General features: G+C 42.4%; 1 protein-coding gene across 1 annotated transcript in view; it reads left to right on the top strand.

Moving 5' to 3' along the window:
- The window catches only part of DUSP10 (dual specificity phosphatase 10), a 39,368-nt gene extending 12,341 nt beyond the window's left edge, over positions 1-27,027 (top strand). The window contains exons 3-4 of the mRNA XM_079932746.1: positions 21,761-22,132; positions 25,677-27,027. Of these exons, the coding sequence (XP_079788872.1) occupies positions 21,761-22,132; positions 25,677-25,942 (638 nt within the window). The 3' untranslated portion in view covers positions 25,943-27,027. The remainder of the gene's footprint in view (positions 1-21,760; positions 22,133-25,676) is intronic.
- Positions 27,028-27,450: the final 423 nt, after the last annotated feature.

Below are 27,450 nucleotides of genomic sequence, written 5' to 3'. Positions count from 1 at the left end.
ATTATTTTCCAAATAGTTTGGGGAAAAAATATAAAAGCGATTGACAGCTTTCTATGTGCTGGGCATTGGGCTGTCACATACATGTCTTACTTAGCTCTCAGCACAACTTGTTGAGAGAGGTTTTAGATTCCCAGTTTTACAGAAGAGGAATCGGAGGAGGAGATTCAATATTTCTGCCCCCAGATTATTAACCAGTGAGTTGCAGAACAAGTATTAAAACCCAGTTTTAAGGATCTCAAAGGCCAAGTTCTTTCCAGGCTGGCCACATGTTTATTTACAAGTGCACTGTATATCTCATTCCTTAGGGTCACTTTGTGCTTTATCTATGAAGTGTCCTTGGTTACGATACTTCCCCCACTGCCCATTTTCTTATATCTCCTCAACTGAAAACTCCAGTGCTAAGAGTGGCTGACTGTGTCCTCAACGAAGAGCTGGCTTTCCAATGACCTCACCCTGAATTCTATCGTGGCTTTTGGAAACTTCAAATTTTGGTCATGGCAGAGACTTTTAACTAGAGCAACCAATCAATGAAACAAATGTTTGAAACCCGCAACGATTATTTCTAGCATTTATGAAATGTTTGCTGTCTTAGCGGACTCTGTGCTCAGAGCATTATGTCTCATGATAACATTCCAGTCTACATATGAGTGACTGAGGCTCAGAGAGGTCCAGGCACTTGTCGAGGTCACTCAGCTGGTACCTGGTAGCCGCTGGGCATAGTGCTCTGAGGCTCCTGCTCCATGTATTTTCAATGTGGAGAACTTTAGAATGCTTTCTCCTAGTAGCCTGTGGATATGAGAATGATGCTTTCTTCTTTTGTCCATATTCATGTACTTCCTTTCTAGAGTGGGAAGTAGATAAGTGAGAAGGAAGACAGGTATGAAATTATAGTTAGTGAGTAAGAAGGAATGTTTGATGGGTATGTATGACTACATCCCAAGACTCTAAGATCCAATGGTATTTGATTGCTTATGTTTTATAATCATTATCCGTTCTATTAGTGTGGATAATATATTAATTGTGGGGTTTCTTTTCCCCCTCAAGTGTGTGAAGAAAGAATTTCTACTTGGTTATCCTTACCTTTGGGAAAGTGAATTCTCTGGGATAAGTGAAAAAGAATGTTATCAGACTATTTACTAACTGTTGGTTTCGTCTTCTGCTTTCCTCTCCTTATCTTTCTTTTTCCTCTCTATAGTCTAAGCCTCCAAATATAGCTCAGGGAATCTGGGAGTGTGGCAGGGACAGACTGTAGAGAAAGCATGATTAACACCCTTGAAGGATAGCCGGATGGACCCCTGGGGACCCTGTGCTTGAAGTAGTATTCATTCAGACAGATTATTGAGTATTTGTTTCAACTGTCCCATGTTACAGATATAGAAACTGCTTACTTACCCAAGAGCACATAAGTAGCTGGTAGCAGAACTGGCATAGAATCCATGTTTCCTAACTCTCTGTACAGTAATTATCCTTTAAATCCCAGTGGGAGTATCATCCTTTGGTTTGGATTTGAGTTGTTATTAAATAAGCAAATCTTGTGGGTCCAAGTGTTTGGCCAGGTTGCTTCATGTTTTCTTTCCCTTCCCCTTTGTAACGAGGTGATTAAGTGACTTCTCAATGAATCGGTCTGCCGATTTGCATTTGTATTCAGCTTTCCTATTAGAAATGTGTATCTTTTCTAGCAGAGGGAATATAGTAAATTAACAGCACAGATTCTAGAACCAGACTGCTGAGTTTGAATCCTAACTTCATCACTTACTAATAGCATGAAGTTGAGCGAAATAAGTTTGGTGTGCCTCAGTTTTCCTATCCGTAAAACAGGGAAGGTAATGACAATTTTCTCATGGGATTGAGGATTAAATTAGATAATTCGTATACAATGCCAGGCACATAATAGCTAACATATATTACAAATGTACCATCATTATATCATATATCTGCAATAAAAATTCATCACCATATATTTATTTCCAAGGAATAAATGAGTAATAGATACAGTCACATGAATTGACATCACCACTGGTGCAATGTTAAGTAGAAACAACTCTTTGATGCTTGGTAGATTATTTTTTGTTTGACGGTTTGGAAAAACCCAGTGTTTCTAGTGGGGTGGATAGATAACTACATAAGGACTTTTTTCTGAATCAGCACCATACTGGAAAATAATACTATTTCTATGTAAAGAAATCTTATAAAATTAAATGTTAGCAAAGACTCAATTATATACCCATTGTTGGACTATTAAGAAAATTTTAGAAAGAAAAATTACATGACATACTAATCTCCCTGACTGGCTTAGTTTCACTTTTACATATCCTCTGCATTCTTTACCCATATTTGTGCATATTTTGCAGAGTTTTTCATACAGAAACTGAAATTCATTTTCACTTTATATTGCAAGTACTTTTGCTTCCTGTATAGTCATCATAGGTTCGCTCTGAATGTTATAACGTGTCTTATTTTATGGGAGGTATCACATTTTACTGAACACGTTTGCCTGTTCATGAAGTTAAGATTGTTTCCAAGCTTTTGATATTGTAAGAAACCTCTGGAGGGAATCCCTTGTTTGGGAGCTCCTCTACTTTTCCACTGAAGAATGGAAGCTCGGGGCCAGCCACCTTGGATTTATTTCCCCCCCACCCCAATCCCCCTTCATTTTTTCATTCCTGCTTTTCTCTTCAGAAAACAAACTCCAGCTCCCTACTAAAGTTATTGGTTTGTACCAAAGTCTTTATCTTTCATCACAGATCTTTGCACAAATTCCGATTGTGTGTGCAACACACATGCCCTAAGGCATGTGCTGTAAATCTCCTGCTTCTGCCTTGGTGGGCAGAGTGAGGAAGTGTGGAGGCCCCATTCAGCACTATTAAAAACCAGAAGCTATAGTGGAAGTGAACCATCTGGCGGGGCCAATGCCACCTTGTTTCATAAATCTGAGTCACTCCCAGTTTGATGCTGTTGATAAGATGCTTTGAAAGGGACATCCTTGTGAATAACAAGAGAGAGAGTTCGATTTTGTGAGGTGTTAATAGGTGTTTGTGCCCCTACCCCTTTCCCCCCTTTTTTTAAACCTTGGGGTTTTAGTGCAGCGCTGAAGTCTTCTGAGTGCTTAAGCAGTCAAAAGAATACATCAGGATGGAGAGACTATTCCCATTAGTTCTTTTGGCCAAATTAAGGTAAAATGCCCTTTAAATAGGAGCTAATTCTCTGACAGATAATTAGCTTGTCTTTCTTGATGAAGTATGTGAATTGGGTTGAGTTTATTATAATTAATCTTGCATATTATGTAAAAATGCATTTGTCTGGCCTTATTAGGTGAATCTCTTCATTCCTACCTTAAGGGTGGCTTGGAACCTTCACCCTCGCTCCGTTGAGAATTGACTGAATTAGATGAATGGCAGGGTGATGGACAGCTCTTGGTTATAAAGGTTGGGAGAAGCTGAAGGTGGGGCACCAGTATTCGAAGAGACAGAGCTTGCCTATTAATATCTGCACCTTTTAAAAAAAAAAAGACACTTTGATGATGTTTTGGGTCCTGAGAATCAGATGCTACAAAGCTACCTAAATAATTACCTTGAAATCAATCTCCTGCTCATGACATTCTTCTGGATTTACAATGTGGAGCATTTTCTAGGAAGTGAAGAGTCGGGTGATTGGCAGGTACACTTGCTGGTGTCTGGGCAGTGATGCTGGGAGGTGGCCTGAGGGGGAGCAGAGGGGCTACTCGGTGACTTCATGAGCCAAAGCTCCTCCCTACAGTTCTTCCTCCCCACTCCCCAGCCATTCAGAGTTCCTTGAGACTCCCCATCTGGCTGCTTTCAGGACTTCTTTTCCCATTGAAAGCTATTGTCCATGGTTACTTCATTTTGCCAGTATCAAAATGTGCGTTGGGGAGATGGAATTTGGGAATGAAAGAGCACACTGTGGATAATTCATCCAAGAGCCTCTCTCCTCCAAGTTGAAGTGTTTCTTTTCCGGAGAAGAGAATGGCTATTTGCTGTTCTGTGGGAGCTGCCTGGCACACAACTTAGAGCACCTTAGAGTTTAGGCCTTGGTCACGGCCTCTACACGTGTGTGCGCATGTGCACGCACACACATTTTAGGGAACATTTGTAAAATGGACACTGAGCATTAACTCATTTAATGAAGATAACAGTAGTCACCTCTATCTGCAGCCGCTACCCAATATAGTAGCCATGAGTCAACATGGGGCTTGAAATGAGATGAGTCCAAACTGAGGTGTGCTATATGTGTAAGATACATACTGGATTTCAAAGACTTTGTACACAGAAGAATGTAAGCTATTGCATTGATAATTGTTTTACTATTGATTGCATATTGGAATGATGCTATTTTAGACAGGTTGAGCTAAGTAAAATATAAAAGTAATATTAATTCTACCAGTTTCTTTTTCCTTTTTAAAGTGCAGCTATGAGAAAAAGATTTGTTATGTCGTAACTGGCATCATACTTCTCTTGAATGGTGCTGGTCTCTGTATACTAACAGTATTATTAGCTCTACTTTTTAGATGAGGAAACTGAGGCTCAGAGAGGTTAAGTAAATTCCCAAAGTCACACAGCAGAAAGTCAAACTCAGGCCAGTCTCACTGAAAAGCCGATGTTCTCCCCCAGGACAGAACTGTTGTGTGATGCAGAATTTGTCTGGCTTTTGCCCTTGGTGGTTCCTGGGAGGTAACCTCTAGTTACACCTGAGCTTATGCTACTGTGAGATGATTTAGAACAGGGGTAGGTCATCAGAAAGACTGACAATGTGATTAGAGGGTGGGGGCTTTGTGTTAGTCTGAGCTCCTCCTGGGAAGAAAGGGGGGCTGGAGATTGAGTTCAGTCACGTGACCAGTGGCTCAATCAATCATATCTACGTAATTAAGCTGCAATAAAAACTCAACACCAGGACTTCCTTAGTGGCGCAGTGGTTAAGAATCTGCCTGCCAATGCAGGGGACACAGGTTCGAGCCCTGGTCCAGGAAGATCCCACGTGCCGTGGACCAACTAAGCCCATGCACCACCACTACTGATTCTGGGCCATGAGCCACAACTACTGAAGTCCACGTGCTGCAACTACTGAAGCCCATGCGCCTAGAGCCCGTGCTCCACAGCAAGAGAAGCCACCACAATGAGAAGCCCGCGCACCGCAATGAAGAGTAGCCTCCACTCGCCACAACTAGAGAAAGCCCACGCTTAGCAACAGACCCAACGCAGCCAAAAATAAATAAATAAATTAATTAATTAAAAACAAACAAACAAACAAAAAACTTAACACTAGGGCTGGGTTCAGCTTTTTGATTAATGAACACAGCCGTGAGCTGAAAGGGTGATGAGTCCGTAGGACACAGAAGCTCCTGGTTCAGGACCCTCCCAGATCTTGCTCTGTGTGTCTCTTCATTTGCCTGGTCCCGATTTGTATCCTTTATAGTAAAACCGTAATAGCAAGGAGAGCTCTGCAAGTCATTCTAGTGAACTAGCCAACCTGAGCGGGGTGTGGGAATCCCAGAATTTTCAGCCAATTGGTCAGAAGTGCGGGTCGCCTGGGAACCGCTGGACTTGTGGCTGGCGTCAGAAGTGAGGACAGTCTTGCTGGGGACCATGCCCTTAACTTGTGGAGTCTGTGCTGACTCTGTGTTGTTATGGTCAGGGTTGCACTGCAGTTTTGCAAGAATAGACTGCCTTCCATCGAGATGTTTGTTTTAGGGGCACGGTGTTTGGGAAAGCAAAGTACTGTATGTAGCTTAACTTGCTTGTTTCTCTACCCCCACATCCTGGGTGACAATGGCCAGTTATGCTCTAGACTTGTAAAGTGACTCAGTCTTCCAGCAACTGCTTTTGCCCAGTAGGCTTAGCCCGGAGACAGGGTAGCCTCTGACACCATCACGCCCAGAACCTTCCAGCCTGCAACTCTTGGGGTCCTCTCTGCTTCTTCATCTCCCAGACGACACCACATGAGAGGTGGTGACATACATATGTTACATACACTTTGGTACCAGAGATTCTTAAATATTGGTGTTGGGATTAAGTTCCTTATAGGAAACTGTTGTAGGGTGATAGGACGGGTAAGGAGTGGTTGTTTTTTTAAGTAGTTTGCAATGTCTAGAATCGCATTTTTGTCGTACGTGTCCTATTACATCTGCTAAACACTGTGTCCAGATCAACTGTTGTCTTTTCTTCGGGGGCTTTTGTTTGGATTTTTAAACCATCACCCCATGTGTTTTTCTTTTTTGGTTTGTTTTCTCCTTCCCACTTAAAATAGACATTCTGTCTTCCCTGTGGTCCAGTAGCCATTACCCTTCTGTTCCTGCTCCGGCCTGGCTCTTTTCCTGCCAGGCCCTCTTAGGTCACCAGCTCCTAGAAAGTGGACTCCTACGAGGGCATCCTGGGGCTGCCCAGGAAGGCACATTTCTAAGAAGAGACAAACTTAAGTGGTGTAGTTATGGCAAAGGGAGATTCCTTTACCGATGAAAACCAGGAATGAAACAAAAAGGGTTCTAGAGTTGGAAAAGAGGTCTTTTGAAATGCCCAAGATGACTTGATTTCTACCTACGTGGGCCACAGCTCTGGGCACTTTGCATACTGCCATTGTGCCAGGCTTGCTCTTGTCCACTAAAAAATTATTCACAACCTAAAAGTTGAGAGTTATGTTTTTTCGGTGGGAATTTTTAGGACTTCGAGCCCGGGAGGCAACATCTCAAGTAACCCTGAGAGAACTGCTCCTAGGAAGTGTGTGTGGGCAACGTCGTGGGGGTGGGGAGCCAGGTTATGTAGAAGTTTTGCAACAAAGGGCCGGTAGTCCAAACGTCAAAAGATTATTGTTAGTTAAGGAAAACCAGCTATCCCAAGTTAAGGAATTTAGCGCCTTTCTATGTATGGGAAGGTGCAAGAGTCTGGGCTCACTGAAATCATTCCTTTCATATGCACCTCAGCTCTCTGGGGCCAGGCTCCTGTGTTTTCACATCCTGAGTTCCCTCAGGGCTCACCGGCTCATGTTGGAGGGCTGCAATCACTGATGACTGTGACATCCTTTGTTTACTGACATGGCAGGCAATATTCCATTTCTCACTCTCCAGAACTGTTTGGCTTTAAGGTTGGGGACAGTTACCTCTTAGGTAACTGCCACTCTCAGTAACTGTGGGAGGTAAGTCCCAGTTTCTAAGAAGGATAGAATGGGTTTATCAGAACCAACCAAAGAGGGACAGAAAACTGGGCATTCTCTTCTGACACTGTGTCTCTGAGCATCTCACCTTCCGGAGGACCAGAGGCTCTGATGCCCCTTGTCTGTCTTTCAAGAACACCCATAATGTTACCCCTGTGGGAGAGCAAGGGCTGTAACCATCTTTTTTAGAGAAGAGGGAAACTCCTGTGTCTGAAGAAAAAGTTCTTAAGATACAATTGTGTTTTAAAATGGACTCCAAGTTAAGTAACTTGCCCGAAGGTGCAGGGTTAGAGGGAGGGATAGGAGGACCCTAGAATTCCTGATTTTAGAACAAGAGGCAGAAGAAATGGACCTGGGGGTGTCCCTTCAACAAGAGGCAGAAGAAATGGACCTGGGGGTGTTGTGTCCCTTCAACAAGAGGCAGAAGAAATGGACCTGGGGGTGTTGAATTCACACTGTGTGAATCATCTATCTGTTACCGCTCACCTTGTCTCAGTGGGCCGGCCAGCTAGCTGGGAGGGGGCCCAACCAGATCTTGCGTTTTGTACTCTCAGTACTGTCCCCCCAGCCCACATTTAATGCTTAATAAATGTGTGTGGAAATGGACTGGGGGTCCCTCCCACTGTTCCCTGACATCTCGCAGACTGATTTCTCCCTACTAAGCCTCCTTTTCTTGTTCATGGCTCTTTCCATCCATTCATCGCTTATATAGAATGTCCAAGGAGGAGGCATGGAGAGGGGAGAAAAGGTTAAAAGCCCACCAGGAAAAAAAAAAAAAGCCCACCAGGTATGAATTGTCTTAGACCCCAGCCATCCTCGGGCACGGCTATTTGTCAGTCCTGCAGGCTGCCTCTTCTCCATGAGCCTTTCCAGCCCTCCTCCCCAGCCTTGGGAGTGACATGATTTCTGTGTCCTCACGCTAAACTCACCTGGCTGGCCCTGCACCTGTCCTACACAAGTCACAGTGGGATGGCATCATTTCAGGTATTCTATTTTTTTTTAATTTATTTTATTCAAGTATAGTTGATTCACAGTGTGTTAATTTCTGCTGTACAGGAAAATGATTCCGTTATACATATACATACATTCCTTTTCATATTCTTTTCCATTATGGTTTATCACAGGATATTCAGGGATTCCTAAAATGTGTCTTCTGCCAGGCCTTTTGCTAACTTTCCTCTATTGTTGCTTCATCTCTCCTTCTTTCTCCCATTTGATTGATCTTCAGAAACTATATATTATTTAAAAAAAAATTTAATCTTCCAAATTCCTGGCATTATGCTGAGCAACACATAATACATGCTTTACAAGGAACGGGCCCTTTCTCTTCTCATTCCAAAGCTCATTTAATCTAGAAACGTTTAATGAGGCCTACTGTACAAATCAGGTACAGCTGTAGGTCTAAACAGTAGTGAATCCTTACAATTTCTATTAATAGCTACCAGTATTAGCTCATTCAATCCTTGCAATGACTCTTATTATTGCCTGTTGGTACTATTATTAGCCGTACTTTGCAAATGAGGAAGCTTGGGTGCAAGAAGGCGAGGAACTTTGCTGAGATTATTCTGCTGGAAAAGTGTGGAAGCCGCCTGAGCCACAGGGCAGTGGTGCTGTATTTCGTCCAAGACAGATGACAGCCCGGCTTTCTTGGGATCCGCCTTTTAATAATAGCAATAAACAAGCGAAGAAATTAACAAGTGATTTCAGATAAGTGATCAGTGAAGACCACAAAACTTTAAAATGTCATGGTACAATGGTAGAGATCTATGGGAGGGTAGATAAAGGCAAGACCTTTATAAGGTGATCCCGTTTGATCTGAGGTCTGAATCACCTACTTGAGGACCTAGGGGAAGGGAGATCCAGGAAGAGGGAACAGCACGTGCAAAGGCCCTGAGGTGGGAGGCAGGCCCTCCCGGCCTCACATATCCTACGATGGCTGCTCTCATTCTTGCCATTGTTCATCAATGTCCAGTTTATCCACACTCTGCTGAAGTTATAGAATGCTGGAATTGGGAGAAACTTAGATGAACCAAACCTCTGATTTTCTAGACGTGGCAAGAGGGGTCGCTAGCACCCAGTATAACTTCAGCGTGGAAAGAAGGGCTGTGTTCCAAGTCCTTACTGTCAGGACTTCTGTCCGCCTGAGCAATATTAGTCATGGCTTCAATGGGATGTGGCTGGGAAGTCTGACGGTGCCAGATGTGGGGTGCATACCAGGTCACCACTCCGTTTCACATGTCCCAGGTTGAACCGACTATTACTTGGCTGGCCTTCCACTTAGCCTTAAGTCTACGTTGACATCATTTCAGGTGTTCTATTTTTTTGACAGTATATATTCTATTCTATTTTGACAGTATATAATCCCAGCTCACCTTCTCAGCGATGTACTGGCCTCCTGGTTGTTTTATCTTCTCCTTCATCCCAGAAGGTGGTCCACTACATGGGGACGCACTAGCTTTTGACCTGATGCAAACTGGTGTATCTCTTAGCACACAGAGGCCTAACCTGGCTTCAGGCTGACCTTTCCCAGCTCAGCCCTCATGCAGGGGTTGGACCTTTGGGCATGGCTGTCTGGGTGAACCCCTGAGCTGGGAGAGCTCACGCCTGCTCTTTCTGGCAGTTTATCCTTAATGCTCAGACTTGCTTAGTATTCTTGCCAAATATAGAATTCAGCTCAGTGACTTGAGGAAGTTGTTGCTATGCCTTTTGTGAACTGAAAACACTGGTTCAGGAAAACAACTCACAGTTTGATGTTGACACTTGATCCTTTCCCCTACCACTTCCTGAATTCCCTACGCCACAGCCCTTTGACCTCCAGATCATATGAAAACACATGGTCGTAAAAGATGTTTGTTTGGACATGGGGGCTTCATTCACAGTGAGTGGAGATGCACACACCATTTTTGGCTAGGCACTTCCATACGCCATAGGGATGGAACCCACCCGGACTTCACTTGTGTGACCTTGCCTTGCTTCCTGCCTTGCTTCCCCTCCTCTTGTCATAGACATTTGTAGATGACCTTTTACGAATGTAACTTCCAGTGGGAATGTTTCACAGTAGAAATATGCTCTCTCTTGAGGCTTGTTCTTGATATTTCTAGAGATTTATTTAATTGGACTCTACTTAAATCCCATTGGGAAACATACTTTTGCTGTGAAGTTGTAATGTGTTTAATTTGGGGTCTAAGATAAATGTTGGTCCTCAGGGGAGGTGGATTGTTAAGCAACAGTTTTCCTTTTGTACAGTGGGCTTGTTTAATGAGTAGCTTTAATGGGCTTTCTTCTGTTTGTTTGTTTAGCAATGCTTCATTACTTAAACTCCTGCCCTGCAAAGCAAAGAATGTTTTCCCTCTCTTCAGAGAATTAAACAATAATGGGGACTATCTGCTTGAGCTCTTGGGGAAAATATGGCTTTGTGTTTTATAGCTCTCTCCTCCTGTTAACATTCTTCCCTCTCTAACCTTCCAGTATGATCTCATGGATTTTTTTTCCCTTCCCTTAATCCGTCTTGATGGATTAACCGGTATTGAGCTACTTCGTGAACAGAGGAGGTGAAGCCCTAACATGGTATCGAGTGGCCTCCCAAATACACAGAAGGTCTCCAGCTAAACTGTTTTTCAACCCAGAGAGATGCTGTAGGAAGGGTATAGGTCAATGCTGATCCATAAGGAGAATATACGTAATGAGGAGGCATGTGTCTTTGGGAGGAAGAAGTGGGCCCCTCTGCTTGCAGCTGACTTGTGGAATGCAGGTTCTGGAAGATTCCATGGGCTTGCTTCTTATGAGCATTCTGTCCCTTAGGCAGCATCCCCATCTTGACCTTGGATGACTTCTGGCTTGACTGAGATATGGTACCCACTTGGGTTGGCTCCCAGGGACCAGGTTCTCAGGCAGTCCACAGCTTTGGGTGTTGTTCTTCAAAAGTAAGAATTATAATTTATCTTTTTAAAAAGTGAGCTATACTGGGAGTTAAAAGTAGTACTGTGTTAGTCTGCTTGGGCTGCCATGACCAAATGCCATAGACTGGGTAGCTTCAACAACAGACATTTATTTTCTCACAGTTCTGGAGGCTGGAAGTCCAAGATCAGGATGCTAGGATGGTCAGGTTCTGGTGAGGTCTTCCTGGCTTGCAGATGGGTACCTTCTTGCTGTGTCCTCAATGGGAGAGAAAGAGAGAGACAGGCAGACAGACACAGAGAGAGAGACAGAGAGAGAAAGAGCAAGCTCTCTGGTGTCTCTTCTTATAAGGGCACTAACCCCTATTAAGAGGACCCCACCCTCATGACCTCATTGAAACCTAATTATCTCTCAAAGGCCCCATCTCCAAATGCCATCACATTAGGGGTTAGGGCTTCAGCATGTGAATTTGGGTGGGGGAGACACAATTCAATCCATAGCAGGTACAAAACATGTATTCTGAGAAAGAAAGGGTATGGATTTTGCCCAGCTTTTGGACTATAGGTAAATTGCACCATCTGCTAGATTAACGTTTTTCTGGCTCTCACTTTCTCTTTTCCTTTCAAACTGATATTGATCATGTATTATGGACTTCTGAACATTCAGGAGCTTCCCACTGAACTTAGAATAAAATCCCAACTGCTTAATGGCCCTCAGAGGCCCTCTGCAGACTCTTTTGCCCTCCTCTGGTCACTCCCTCCCCCTCATTCTGCTTCACCACATTCTGTCCCTTTGAGTCATCGCAGGCCTCACGAGTGTCCTGCCTTTGCCCCTAGTGTGATTCTCTCTGCTTCCACTGTTCTCCTGGACCCCCTCCCCTCCACCTCTTTTCCAAACTAGTCAATCCCTTCTTATCCCCAGAGAGGCCGGCCCTAAACCCTGATCTAATCACTCCCTCTCACAGCACCCAGGAACTGGAGGGCACCTCATGGCCCTTATCATCCTTAATCATTACCTTTTTATTTGTGTGTTTGTATGTTGATCATCCATCTCGTCCCATTGGACCCTGGCCAGTGGGGAGAGAGGGACAGGGGAGAGGGAAGGGACATCTTCAGCCTGTCACTCGAGTCTCAAAATGTCTGGGAGGGCTTGCTGTCTGACAAAAGAGATTTTAAAAGTGAAGCTTGTGTTCCTATAACTGGTGTGTCTGTTAAGAAAACCCAGAGACCTGAGCTACGTGTTTAGGATGTGTCTTTCTCCCTGGGAGCTGGTTGGCGTGGGCTGACATAGGTGAAGGTTAGACATGGAGCGACCAGAAGGAAATCTGAACCTGCAGATTTTCAGGAGCCTGAGGCTTGAACTTGGCTGTCTTTCTATCAGCCCCTCTTTTCCCTCCATATATATCATATCATATTGCCCGTGATTTGATAGGCACACTTCTTCGTGGAAAGCCATAAATTTGCTCTCTTTAAGTGGTAGTTTTGTGAGTGGGAGTGAAGCTCAGTCTCAGGGCCGATGAAGTCCCAGTGAATATGAGGCTCCACAAGGCGGACTGGGAGGATGAAGGGGGCAGCTGGACCCCCAACAATGTCCACGCTGACCAGCCCAGGCTCAGCCTAAGGGAGTGTGGAAGGCTTCTTCAAGCCCCTCAGGCTGAGGGAGCGACTTGGAGAAGTCATTTATGCCCACCCGCTGCTTTCCAGGTGGTGCCTCCTGAAACCTTTTAGAGACAGAATGGGGAGGGTGGGTGTGAAGATGGGGTTTTCTGCACCAAGGGGGGCTCACAGTGTGTGGGGGAGGGCAGGGGGGAGGCTTGACCCCTTTTCCCACCCACACCATCAACTCTTTAAAAATAGGTTTAAAAATATTCTGTGGATTCATTGGACATTTAAGCATCAAATCAAATGTATTCCAGGTAGAATCTCCCTCTTGTTTTCTTACCCAAGTGTTTTTTTTTTTTTTTTTTTTTTCCCGGTACGTGGGCCTCTGACACTTGTGGCCTCTCCCGTTGCGGGGCACAGGCTCCGGATGCGCGGGCTCAGCGGCCATGGCTCACGGGCCCAGCCACTCCGCAGCATGGGGGATCTTCCCGGACCGGGGCACGAACCCGTGTCCCCTGCACCGGACTCTCAACCACTGTGCCACCAGGGAAGCCCTCCCCAAGTGTTTTTGAGAGAGGGAGGGGGAGTCTGGGAGGGAGGGCGGAAGAGGCGCAAACACAGGCCGGTTGGCTGTAGAGGACAGGGGCCCAGAGGGTGCTTTTCCTTGAAGTCACAGTGACTTCTGCAGAACCTGAGGGGTTCCTTCCTGGCCGTGGGAACTCTGCCATCTTAAGTTTGAAGGCTGCTCTCAGAGAAGTCATCTGCTCATTAAAAGAACACAAAGCTATTTAATTGTTGTCTTTGTGGAAAATTACATGACTGTCATCAGCTGTTGCTTCTGGCAGTGCTTTCTGTTCTAATGTAAATAAATGAGGTAACAGATTTAAAGAAACAGGCTGTATTTACATACTTGCGAAGTATCCTCTCAAACAATCTGCCTGTGTTATTCAAATACACACAAATTAAACTGGTGGTATCCTAAACACTGGTTACCCTTTGAAGCCTTAAAGTAGGAATGGTAAGAAGGGGGCAACACAAGTGCACCCCCCTTCAAGGGTAGTAACAAGAATTTGCCTTTTTTGTGTGCAATTGAGAGCTACTTCAGCAGGCTGAAATTTAATCCCCAGCCCTTTTCTCCACCAATTCGGTAGTGAGGGGACTTATGTGTACCACAAGCAACTTTGTTTTTTTAAATTGATTTTATTGAAGTGTACTTGATTTACAATGTTTTGGTAATTTCTGCTGTACAGCAAAGTGATTCAGTTATACATATATATACATTCTTTTTCATATTCTTTTCCATTATAGTTTATCACAGGGTATTGAATTTAGTTCCCTGTGCTATACAGTAGGACCTTGTTGTTTATTTATTCTTTGTTTAATAGTTTGCATAAGCTAATCCCAAACTCCCAATTCATTCCTTCCTCAACTTCTTTTTCTGTTTGTTTGTTTCTTTGCTTTTATTTTGCTTTTAAAGTAGCTTTATTGAGCTATCATTTACATACCACAAAATTAGCTCATTTTATGTTTTATTGAATTATAATTGACATACAATATTACATTAGTTTCAGGTGTACAACATAGTGATTCAGTATTTTTGTACACTACAAAATGATCACTGTGCTAAGTCTAGTTACCATCTATCATCATACAGAGTTATTTCAGTAATATTGACTATATTCCCTATGCTGTGCATTTCATCCCCATGACTTATATATTTAACAGTTGGAAGTTTGTACCTCTTCATCCCCTTCACCTCTTTTGCCTGTCCCCCAACAGAACAAATGAACGAACAAAACAAAACTGAAACAGACTCGTTAGATACAGAGAACAAGGTGGGGGTTGCCCGAGTGGAGGGAGCAGAGGCAACTTCTGAGCAGAGGGTGGGGTGGCAGGGACAGAAGCAGAATCTTTTAAACTTTGACAGAAACGTGCAAGGGTCAGCGTTTCTTGGAAGGCATACAATTAAAGCTTCATTTTCAATTTTTGTAAATCACAGTTCCTAAGTCATTGGATCTTTCTGATTCGGTTTGCTTTCTTGAGGTGAATATTTAGGCAGGAGTTAAAAAAAAAATTGTTTCCACTGAGGGTATTACAAAGATTCTAACAGTCAAAGAAGGAAGCAATACATTTTAAGACAGAAGAAATCAGAGCCCCCAAACAAGTTAATAATTGAAAATGGTTGTAGAAGTATGCAGAACCAAAAATTTAGCCGAAAGCATATTGTAAATTATACAAAGATTAAGGAGGAGCAAAAATTATTGTTTTTAATTCTTGGTACATATGATAGTCAAGTATTAGCTTATTTCCAGAATGGCAGATTTTACAGTCTACCAAACTGTTGGGGTAGACGGGATGGCACGTAATTTGAGGGAAACAAAAATAAGATACCTGAGTTACAATGATGATACAAATGATGTCTATTTCAGGTAAGCATCAATAGTCTAAATTATGATTTTTGTCCAGCTGAAAATCCAGTGAAAGGGCTGTATTATTAACTCAAAATTTGAGAATATTCTGGTATAAACTTTTGAGGAATTTTCTTTTTTTCTCTCTCAAAACATCACTAAAGACAACTTTGTTAGATTACTATTAAGTATAAGGACAGGAGTAATCTTTAGTCTATTTTGGAAGGACAGTTTTGGGAGGGGCATTCTTGAAGTAATTTCTACCTATGGTTTGTCACTAGGTCAAACAGATACCAGAGAGGTCCTTTAACTTATCTTTCAATTTTTATAAATTATTTCCAAAAGTAGATTGATCACCCATCCATGACCAAGCGATTGATATCTTCCCTACAGCTATTGGTATCAAACATATCAACAAATCACCTATCTTCCTGTGACATATAGCGAAGTCCTGTGTACAAAGGGATTTAAATAAGGTTATTCCTGCACTCTTTCCCCGCTGCCTTCTCTATAATAAACTGCCTTCTGTAGTTGGCTTTTAAAGTATATCTGTAGAGAATTTGTATCTCCTAAGAGAGAAGAGACAGTAAAAAAAAAAAAAGAAATCCATGAAGTAAGGGACTAACATATGAGCAGATATATCTTCCTGGAACACTTAACAATATTTGTACAGATAATCAAAATGTGCTCAATTGAATTCAATATCCTAATTTATTTTTAAAGTTTTAAGCTCTATGGTAACTCGTCTATGTTTTTTCACACATTGGACTTTTCACATGTAAGCAATGAAATGATGTGATTTTAGGGATCACAGGGGTACTCCTCTCTGACTCACGGTCCCCACCAGCAACACTGTTGGACTCAGCCTCCTAAGTCTCTCTCTTCCCCGGTAACAAAGTTGTTTCTTTATCCCTTTTTTTCTTACCTTAACACCTGGTGACACAGCACTTTTGACTCATTCTCCCTCTTTGATACAGCCTCCCTTCATTCCCCTTAGGAAAGAATACATGTTCCCTGGGGACACGATCATAAGACAGTTTAGGTGATACCAACTGGTATTAAACTTGAAATCATTCCTACTATAAAATCCCTAGTCGTGTCAGTGACCTATGAAGACAATTTCATAGAAAACAAGAGTTAGAAGTAATCTTCGTGGTTCTAGTTTGTATCTCTAATATTTCTCCTGTTAAGGTGGTTGATTTTCTTCCCTGAAAATTATGAAACAACTCTGACCAGCTCCATCTTTGGGAGTTTCGACTCTGGAAGCCTGACGTCAGCTCCAGTTTACTCAGGCTTTGTTTCTTCCACAAGGATCCTTGTGAGAATAGAATCTTGGGAGTCTGCTTAGATGGACTCCAGTTTCCATGGAGGGCCCACGAAATAGTATCCATCAGGACCCCTTTTATACCAATATCTTTCCCATTTATAGTGATAATATCTAACTCATGCAGCATTTTATCCATATTAAGGGCCCTGTGAGATAAATACTACTGTTAACTCCACGTTATAGGTGTGGAGATTTGAGGTGCAGAGATGTTAACTAACTTACCAAGGTAACACAGCTAGTTAGTGACAGAAGCCAAGATTCTCAACTCAAGCAGTCTGGCTCCAGATTCTACATTCTTAACCCCTATCATCAAGTACCATTTTACTTTAAAAAGCTAATCACCCAATAAGAAACTCTAAACAACAAAAAGGGGCAATGAATATGCTCGCAGCAAGCTTGTAGAAAAGTTCAACTTGAGTTCCCTTCCACTTTTCTTTGGGTGTTAATGTCATTTGCTGACCTTCAGTGAGAGTTTTCCTTAGATTTCTGAAAAATGCTCACTTTTCAACTTAGCATGAAGCCAAAAAGCTGGTGTGCCAAAGTGCTGGCCATCTTTGGACGATGGAAATCTCTTGCTTATAGATTCTGCATTTGGATGTCATTCCTTTAATTTGCCATCCCAGAGCACTGCTTCTGAATCACATTACAGAGGGCTCTTGTGTTTCTAGGGCTGCAATAGCCAACACAGCTACAGGGGTGAAATACATCTACAAAGAGAGGTTTCCCACTACAACTAGAATCCGTTGCTTCAGTGGGACTGTCACCTCACTGACCTCCCGTTGGAGGAAACTCACCGGTTGCATTTCTACGTGTTTTGCAGGGGTGCTGGGTATTCTTTGTTGTTGCCATTCAGAATCCACATGCTGATCATACTTATTTTGGCAGAGAACCTGGTTTTGAGATAAGGTCTGAAATGTTTGCCCCCAGCACTGTTGCTCATGCCTGGGAAATATTTGCACTGATATCTGGGAGCAGTTGTGTGTCTACAGAGATCACTCAGCCTGGTGGGGACTTGGGGACACAGGGGAGAGGAGGGGAGGGAGGAGAGAAGAGTGATTTTATTGAAAACACTCAATTCTCCTCTGGCAAACCCAGGAATCCAAAGACGTACAGGCTTTCTTGGGAAAGCTAGGACAAAGAAAAAATGAAATCAGATGAGTTTGTTTAAGAAGGATAGGGAGCTGTTGCTTTCTTTTGATAAAAGTATATTATTTAAACTTTAAAACTGCTCAGATACCTTGGTACCTAGTTCTTTTTCAATACGCTTTTACAAATAAAAACTCTGGAAACATTAGCCTATTATCATTGAGAGTCTTTATATTAAGCAGAATTTATTTTTTTCTGGATGATAACCTCATATCTCGAAGCTCTTTTATTCATTCAATTTGTACCTTATTTTTTCCTCCTTTTCTGCCTTCTTTTGAATTTTTATTTTTGAGATATGTTGTGTTAATTACTGATGTATAGCAAAGTGATTCAGTTATACATATATATACATGCATTCTTTTTTATATTCTTTTCCATTATGGTTTATCACAGGATACTGAATATAGTTCCCAGTGTGATACAGTAGGACCTTGTTGTTTATCCATTCTGTATATAATCGCTTACATCTGCTAATCCCAACCTCCCACTCCATCCCTCCCTCAACCCCCTCCCCCTTGGCAACCACAAGTCTGTTCTCTATGTCCGTTTCTGTTTCATAGATAGGTTCATTTGTGTCATATTTTAGATTCCACACATAGGTGATATCATATGGTATTTGCCTTAGAATTCTTTTTAGGTCTTTAAAATGGCAGTTTTCCACAGTAAGGAAAATAAGTGCTTCATATGTGCTAGATATCATTTCAAAGTACTTTATCTTTATGAATCAGTTTAATCCTCAAGACTGTAGTGTGAGGTAGGTGTTCCTGTTTTATATGTGGGGAAACGGAGAAGCCAAGAGGTAAGGACCTTGTGCAGGGTCTCAGAGCCAGTATTTGGCAGTGTTGGGATTCAGGCCTGAGCAGCCTGGCCTCAGAATCACTTGCACTGCACTTAGGGTTCTCACGAACTTCAGAGTCAGCGGATCAGCTGGAGGTGAGGACAATAACAGTGATGACATTGGGGTAATAAGATGTTATTTATCAAATGCCTGATTATATGTTTACATAGGCTTCCTGTACCACAATTCTATGGGTAGGTGATATTGAGTCCACTTTACAGATCAGTAAACTGAGGCTTAATGAGGAAAAGGGATTTATACCAGCTCTTACAAACTCTCATGAGACAGAATCACAGTTGCAACCCGGATCTGCCTGCCTCTAAGCCCTCTCTTAACCACCATGCTACACTGCTTCCACTTCAATTGTTAGTTATCATCTTGTAATGTTCCTATGTAGTAATAACAAATATGAAATAATCAAAACTCCTCATTAAGTGATCAGTCCGTTCGGCTTCTATGATACGTGCTGGGGTAGGGTGGAGGGAAAGTAGTTGGAAGGGAGAACCATATTAGCCATCATCTTCCCTTCATCCCTCCCTGGCTTCCAATTCCAAACCTCTAAGGGAAGAAAACAATCCTCCCTACAGACATCTCTCTCAAAACCACCACTGTGAGATTCTACTGGTTCATTTTGCTGTAAGCGCCATCCCCAGAGAGAGTTCTTTAACTGCAGTATCTAGCTGTGCACAACCCTTAATGAGAGCTGATGCCGACACTGGTCAGCAGACTGGCAACTGAACAGACTGTTTGTTCATATCCCTCAATGAGGGTTTCCTCGTCTAGTTAATATGTGTGAATTAGAATATTTCCTTTTCTATCCACTCTGCCTCCAAAGATTCGATGAACAGAGTTCCCACGTGGCTTAAACATACAATAAACACATAATTTTGCACGTGGGCACCCCCTGGGATTCGGAGTATTTTGTGTCTGTCTGTCTCCAATTCCTTCCCCTCCCCTCCCCTCCCCCATGGGTTTTTTCCCCCCATTAGGCAAATGGAAGGCCCATGCCACCTGTTAGCATTACATCATTGGCTCCCCAGAACACAGTTGCACCAAAGGCCTTAAACAAAGTAGTTCTTCTTGTATTGTTTGCACTCAAAGAGCTGATATCATGCCAACTGATGTCATTGTATGTCTTTGTGTAACTGCTATGGCAACTGGGCAGGTGGGGAGCCTCCAGCTGATGTCATTGGGAAAGGAGGTGTAGAGACAGAATTTTAAAAAGCTGTATGCTGCTTTTTTCTGTGTGTGTGGTTTTCTGGCATGCATTTTTTAAAAACTAGCTGCTTTTAAGACAAATTACAGCTTGAGTACACTAAATAAGAACAGAGAGAAGCTCCCCCCCTCCAATCCACCACGTTAAAGACTTCTTTTGAATCTGTTTTGTTGTTCTGTCCTCTCATCTTATACAGAAAAGTGTAACAACTGTCTTTTTATTCAAAAAACAAAAAGTGAATTAGGTTCCCATTACAGAACCACTGTGGAACTGTTTACTTGGATTTTATGGAGCCAAAGCTGAGCAGATTTTAAAATAACTCTTTAGTCTCTTTCGTGGAGCTTGTGATGGTGACAGCGGGCAATTTCAAATTTTTGTTTAGGTATTCACTAATGAAGTTTTTCTGGTGGTTTCCACTTCTTCTATCTACTTGAAAAATGATCTCTTTGGGTCCAGACAAACTTTTTATTTTAATCAATGTTTCATAGCAGAATAATAAGATGTAAGGGCAGAAGTTAATTCTAGAAATCAATTAAGATGAATTTATAGCTGTTGTTTTTCTTTTCCAAAAGCAAAGACAGGTTTTGATACTCACAGGTGGTCATACTATTACCCCCTCTGAATGATCTTTGAATCATGACGGATCTTAATGAAAATATGACATCCCAAGTTTATACGACTAGTGTGCATTGGCTGTGAACAGCCCTGAGGCTTGGTCTGGGTTACAGCCTGGAGCTTCCTGCTGTGGTTGCCAAAGATGAAACTTGAAACGGAGAAGGACATAGGTTCAGAAACTGGTAGACAGATAGACTTCCTGTATTTATTTCAACACAACCATATCCTGTTCACCCATTATGTTTCCTCCTTTATCTCTTGAAACTGTCAAGACAGAAGCAAGGCATCTATCTGGGGCAGGGTGAGGTGGGTCAATGTTGGGTTCTGGTGGCTTTCAGCTTCTAGGAGATCTCCAACTTCCCCCTTTGTTCAAAGGGAAGGCCAGAGTGTATCTAGTTGGTAAGAATTAGAGCTCATTTGGTAGTTAATAATGTCAACTCTGATTTCATAGCCCTTACATGTATATTGTATAATTTGACCTCTGTAATAATCCTTTGGGCTTATCCACAAACGTATCTGACAAATATTAAAGGAAAAGTTTAAACAATAAACTATGATCTATAAATTTCCTGACTTCAGTGTTCTTTTTTGCATGTTTTTTCAACTTTTGATCACATGTAAGGTGAATGTTTTTAAACTGGCTTTTTTCGTTTAATATTAAACAGAAACACTGTTTTCATATTCCTTTCACAACTTTTAATGGCTACATAATATTCCATTGGGTGCACATGTCAACTTTTCCCTTTTAAAAAAATGATTTTGACCTTTCTAGAAAACTGCTGTAGCGAACATCTTTATGCATCTAGCTGGCTATCTTTGGTCTGATGATTTCCTTAAGATACATTCTCATAAGTGACACTGCATTTGATGAGGGGGAGGTTTGCATACTTTATGTATGTTTCCATTCATTCCAGACTCCCAATCACACTAAGAGGTATATGCCATTACCCTCATTTTACAGACGGGGAAATTGAGGCCCAGAGAGAGAAATTAATTTATCCAGGTCACAGATGCAGGAAGTGGTGGAACTGGGATTATAGCCAAGATAACCTGGTTCTTCCAGTGTCCCTGCTTGTAACCACGCTGCTGTATTGGGAGCAAACTTGGCCTTCTGGGTAAGGTGAGCTTACAAAGAGTGCAAGGCACACACGCCTACACTGCCCAGGTACAGGCAGAAATTCTACACCCAAGGAAGTCATCTGTGCCTTCCTGGGCTCCCAAAGTGCAAGGTTCTATATAGGCCACTGAGCATATGGCTCTTTGGGGCAGAACAAATTTGCTGCTAATGAAATTGCCTGATGCTTCGTGGAGCTCTTTCCAGGGGAACATGCCCCAGTTTGTATAAAAAGCACATTTCCAAAGTACTGCATGCAGTGATATCCTCCAAAGTTTGTCCTCCGTCTCCAAATGGACTTTCATTTGTATTTTGATTTTATTTTAAAAAATGTAATAAGCAACTAAACACACTCATTCCTAAGGGGAAAGTGATATCTTCTGCCAGCTCTGAAGTTCTAGGGGTAGTCATTCTCACTTTCTGTGTTTTTGTTCCAGGTGGACTTAGCAGTTTTAAGCAGAACCATGAAAACCTCTGTGACAACTCCCTCCAGCTCCAAGAGTGCCGGGAAGTGGGGAGCGGTGCGTCTGCGGCCTCGAGCATGCTACCTCAGTCCATCCCCAGCACCCCCGACATCGAGAATGCAGAGCTGACGCCCATCTTGCCCTTCCTGTTCCTCGGCAACGAACAGGATGCCCAGGACCTGGATGTGATGCAGCGGCTGAACATTGGCTACGTCATCAACGTCACCACTCACCTACCCCTGTACCACTACGAGAAAGGCCTGTTCAACTATAAGCGGCTGCCGGCGACCGACAGCAACAAGCAGAACCTGAGGCAGTACTTTGAAGAGGCTTTTGAGTTCATTGGTAACTATCTCCTACGGGGAAGTCTCATCTTCCGCCTTCCTTTCCTCTCTGGCTTGGGCTTTGATATCAAGTCCAAGATTTATGCCTGTGTTGCAAAAAAAGCTCCACCGAGGTGTTTTTGGGCTCTGCCACCTGGTGCAGCCAAAGTATTCTCCTAAGTCGTAACCCATCAAGTGTATTGGAACCATGGTTATAAAAGAACAATAATTCAACTGGGTTGGGATCCGTTCAACTAGACCTCCACATCCCTCAAGTTCTCAATGAAAAAGTGGCAGGGGTTAGCACTGAGATGTTCTATAACACCATCTGAAAAGAACTGGCAGAAAGTAAGAAATTGGCGGCCAGAGCAGGCACCGTGGGTATGTAGTCTACTGGCGTCCCTAGGCACTTTGCAGGGAGTAAAATACAGCCGGCCCTCTGTATCCGCGGGTTCCACATCTGCGGATTCAACCAACCACGGATCGAACTCGCGGATACAGAGGGCTGACTTTCCTATGCCATTTTATATAAGGGACTTGAACATCTGTGAATTTTATCCAGGAACTAATCCCCCGCGGGTACCCGAGGCCAGCTGTATTGTGAATATGACATCTCCCTTACTTTGAGTTAAATTTCTTTGCCACTGCTTGAGGCAAAGGTAGTGTTTGCTGAAGGATTGTTTCTGAAGGATCTTTTTCAGAAACATAATGCTGTAGTGAACATCTTTACGCATTACTCAGCACAGAGGAGAGAAAGAACGGGAGTGGAGGGGTGAGGGGGTGGGGGGGGGAGTAGTTTTTCCCTTCTGTTTGCTTTGCCTCAGTTTTTAAACAATGGGTAGCAAAAAGGCTTGAAGTTGAGTGCTCATGAGATGGTACTAGATTCCCTTAGTTTACCCCAGACTCATTGAAGTAGGAAAGATCGAATTGTATAGCCCATGTAGTTACTTACCAAGGAAAGAAAATTCTAGCAACAGCAGGCTTTAATCTCTAGAAGGAAGCAACGGCCAGCCTAACCCTAATCTTAAACTTTAACTTTCGCTGCTTCTAAGCCTCAAACTGTTGCAAGCCTCAAATTATCACTTGGAGAGTACCTGACACCCAGCAGGTACTCAACAATTTCTTTTTTTTTTTCCCAAGTGATTCCAACCTTTCTTACCACAAAAGGGTGACCCAGTACTTTTCCTAAATATTGTAGCAGATTGTTACTGGCCTCTGTCCCAAGAAGAATGCACTCATGTTCAGTGCTCCTTTGTCAGAAAAAAAAAGAAAAACAAAAAAAAATACCCTTGGATTTAACAACCATTAGGGTGGGTGGATTTGCTGTAGAATTGGCAACTCTGGTCACTAACCCAGGCATTTCCTTGCTAATTGTGCCTTTATTTATTGCAGGACCGTAGATTGTTCAATCTGGAAGGAAATTCTGAGTGGTCACTAAAGAGACCAGAGCCTAATGCTCTTGACTGTGAGGCCAGGAGCCTTTTGGGAACACAGTGTTTACAAGGCTCTATTGGTTCTCAATGGGCAATGATTGTGGATGCAAAGATACCTTAGATTTTTTATTAGTGATATGTGAATCAAACGTTGAGTCCCAAGGAAGAAAAGTTTGTCACCAAGTAGATAAGGAACTTCCTGGTTGATATATGTTATGAGTGCAATTTTATCTGAGTTAATTCCAGTTGGGGGAAGTTAAGAAATTGTTTTTCGGGCTTCCCTGGTGGCGCAGTGGTTGAGAGTCCGCCTGCCGATGGAGGGGACACGGGTTCGTGCCCCGGTCCGGGAAGATCCCACATGTTGCGGAGCGGCTGGGCCCGTGAGCCATGGCCGCTGAGCCTGTGCTTCCGGAGCCTGTGCTCCGCAACGGGAGAGGCCACAACAGTGAGAGGCCTGCGTACCGCAAAAAAAAAAAAAGAAATTGTTTTTCTTTTAATGGGTAGCATAAGATATGCTTAGGTTCTAAGAGGATTTTAGTCAAAGCACCCACATTCCTTATAGATTATTCAGGCTCACCTGGTGTTTTAGAAAGAAAACAAAACAAGTAATAAATAGCATTTAACCTCGAAAACAGTTCCGCATCACACCCTGCACAGGCACAATATTTTATTCTCATTGTTATATATCATTGAATAAACTGAAATCTGATAGTGTTGCTTTAAGGAAAACACAGCTGGTTTTAGAAACATAATAGCATTCACAGAGAGTCTAATATAAACTAAGCAGGGTCTAGGTTTAGGGTTTAACTATGCCAGTTTAGTTATTCCTGAGTCGGGTGATATTCGTATATCTCCTGAGCCTGGTTAGTTACAATTATTCCCATTATTCAGATAGGAGGATTGAGGCTCTGGGGAGTTATGTGATTCACACAAGGTCCACCACAAGGTGGAATCATGGTCAAACCTAGCCCTTTGTGGCTCATCTTCTTACCCCCATGCTTCCCCATTTTGAGGTGGAGGTCCTTAAATAGTGTGTGCTGAAGAGGAGGAATTGAAAACAGGAGATACTTTCCTAAAATACAGTTATCCATAGGAAGCAAGCTAAATTGCTGGGTTTTTAAGATGAAAATTTGCACAATGTTTCTTTTCTTAATCTACTAGTGGGTAGCCAGTAGAAGTAGTTTTTGTTAGAACGGGACTCTCCTTACCATCTCCTTTCCTACTCTTCATCTAATTGGTATATTTTCCAGGGATGCTTTCTTTGGGATGCCTTTTAGTTTAGAAGTGTCATTAAGAATCCATTCAGGCAGTGCCCAAGAGCTATTCTCCTGGGCTTTTAATATACCTGAAAACCTTTAAAGTATTGCCTTTTTCAATTGCTCTGGATTCTGAGCCATTGCTGTTAATTCCTTCATCTTCTGCATCATTGCCATGTTGGAAAGGCATGTGTAGATGCAGAGGGGGTTGGACAGTTCAGATGTAGGTGACACCCTATGCCTGAGAACTGCAAGTCTTTAACTTTGCAACAATAGGGTTTACTAGTGAGAAGCTGAATGTAGCAACTTTCTAGTTGAGCTTTGTTCCTTTAACCCTCTTCAGAGTTTCCTAAGACTGAAACTCTTATCCATTTAGTACCAGTTTCTGCACAGAGCATTTCTATAGTATAAAACAAGAAATGCCTTTTCTCTATCACAGGTAGGAGAGACATTGTTAATAACACTAGTTTTGACAAGTGACACAACATGGCGATAGAAATTAACATCCTGAATCAGAGGGGTCTACTTAACCAGTAGCTTGTTTGACATTTAGGCTAATTGTGTTGTGGCTCCATCCTCAGTTGGCCACCGTCACCTGTGAAGTCAGCTATTATTGTGAATGACTCCTTTACCTAGCCTTCTCTTTAAACGTAGAAATGTAGCTTCTTATTCATACTAATATTACTTTTAGCCAGTTCTGGAGGTTGTGACATAAACATACATGATTAACTAGTAAACTATACTTAGTTTCAAAGCCATTTTGATGTCTTCTCTCTCTACAGAATATGGCATTGTCAAGTCTAGAGAAACGTTAACCTCTCTCCCTCCATCTCTCTTTCTCCTTCCCTGCACCTCTTGCCTTTCTCCCTTGTTCCAGAGGAAGCTCACCAGTGTGGGAAGGGGCTGCTCATCCACTGCCAGGCTGGGGTGTCCCGCTCTGCCACCATTGTCATCGCTTACTTGATGAAGCACACGCGGATGACCATGACTGATGCTTATAAATTTGTCAAAGGCAAACGACCAATTATTTCCCCAAACCTTAACTTCATGGGGCAGTTGCTGGAGTTTGAGGAAGACCTAAACAACGGTGTGACACCACGAATCCTTACACCAAAGCTGATGGGTGTGGAGACGGTTGTGTGACAATAGTCTGGCTGGAAAGGATGACTGTTCTCCATTAGGAGACGAAGAGGAAGGAGGATGGATTCTTTCTTTTCTTTTTTTCTGTCTTTTTTTTTTTTTTTAGATGGGGTAAAGTTTGTGAATGGAAACAAACTTGTTTAAAACTTTTTATTTTTAACAAGTGTGAGAAGAATTTAACTTTTGATGCCGTTGAGATTTACTTCCCGCCAACTGACAAAGCAGGGAGGCTAAAGACGTAATTTTTTTAAGTCAACAATAAAAATATAACAAAATTTGTTTCTTCCCCTTTTCCTTTTAAGCTATTTGTAGAGTTTATGATTAACTAGTCTGTGCAGGTTCATAGACCGAAGATACTACACTTTAAACCAATTAAAAAGAACCCAAAGTACGTAGAAAAGATGTTGAATCATGAAGAGCTAGGATCTGCCTGGGCTGTCCTTACGAAAACAAAAAACCCAACCAAACCAAGCCCTGCTGTGCTCACTGGTGCAAAGAGATGATCAGGGCAGCTTAAGTGGTCTAAGAACCCTTCACATTCTTTAAAGAGACAAAGGATACTGTTGATTTTGTGTGTTTCGTACTCTGGATTACTTTTTCCCCCCTCTCTGGGTTTAAGAGATTTTTTGAAATAGCAAGGAACTGACCATTATACCATATGCCTTCACTGGCTTCTTGTGCAATAATATGGTGTTTTGAGTGTGCAAGTGAGTTAGAGCTGGCAGCTGAATGATAGACAAATAGTGCAAAGTTGCCAGCTTGGAGCTGGAAAGGAATTAAACAAAACCAATTACTTTTCTTTCCCACCTTTTTCCTTTGTTTAACTTTTTTTTTTGATTTGATTCTGGTTACAGTGCCATAAACCTTGTTACATATGTATATCAGAATGTAAAAAAAAAAAGACAAAAATTTATTTAAAAATATTTTTCTCAAAAAAAACTTGGTGTGTTTCTGTTGATTGTGTAAAAATTTATTTTCATTATATAAATGAAACTCATTTGGAGATGTGTCGTTTTTCCTCCTCTTTTTCTCAGTTCAGGTTCAAGCATCTCATAGCTCCAGGAACTTGTACGTGTAACATAATTGGAAATAAACACACATTTTTATAAAGGGAAAGAGAGATGAGGGAGAGACAATAGTCTCTGGCCTTAGTGTGAAGCACAGAGAATTAGCAAGGGAGTAAAAAAATGCTCCAGTCTGCCTAATCATAATCTCCTCTATTGCCACAGCCCTACCATCCACTTCTGCCGAAGTAATTCCTCTTACAAAGCGGAAGCTTCAGGTAACCTCCTTAAAGGCGTGAGAAGGTTCTATATCAGCCTTTGAGCCTTGGTGATTAGGTCACTGCCAGATAGATTGGTTAGAATTCTGTGATCTCCCCAGTGGCTCTTTGATAAGTATTTATGACAATCTGACAGCTAGGGGTATTGACACCTCCCTCCCCCACTGTCATTTGCTCACTCAACATCTTTGGTAACATTAACCACATAGTGTACACTGCAACACGTTGC

This window comes from Stenella coeruleoalba (assembly GCF_951394435.1).
Source record: "Stenella coeruleoalba genome assembly, chromosome: 1".
NCBI classification, from domain to species: domain Eukaryota; kingdom Metazoa; phylum Chordata; class Mammalia; order Artiodactyla; family Delphinidae; genus Stenella; species Stenella coeruleoalba.
The sequence above is the reverse complement of the archived record's forward strand: the minus strand, read 5'-3'. Positions and strand labels throughout refer to the sequence as shown.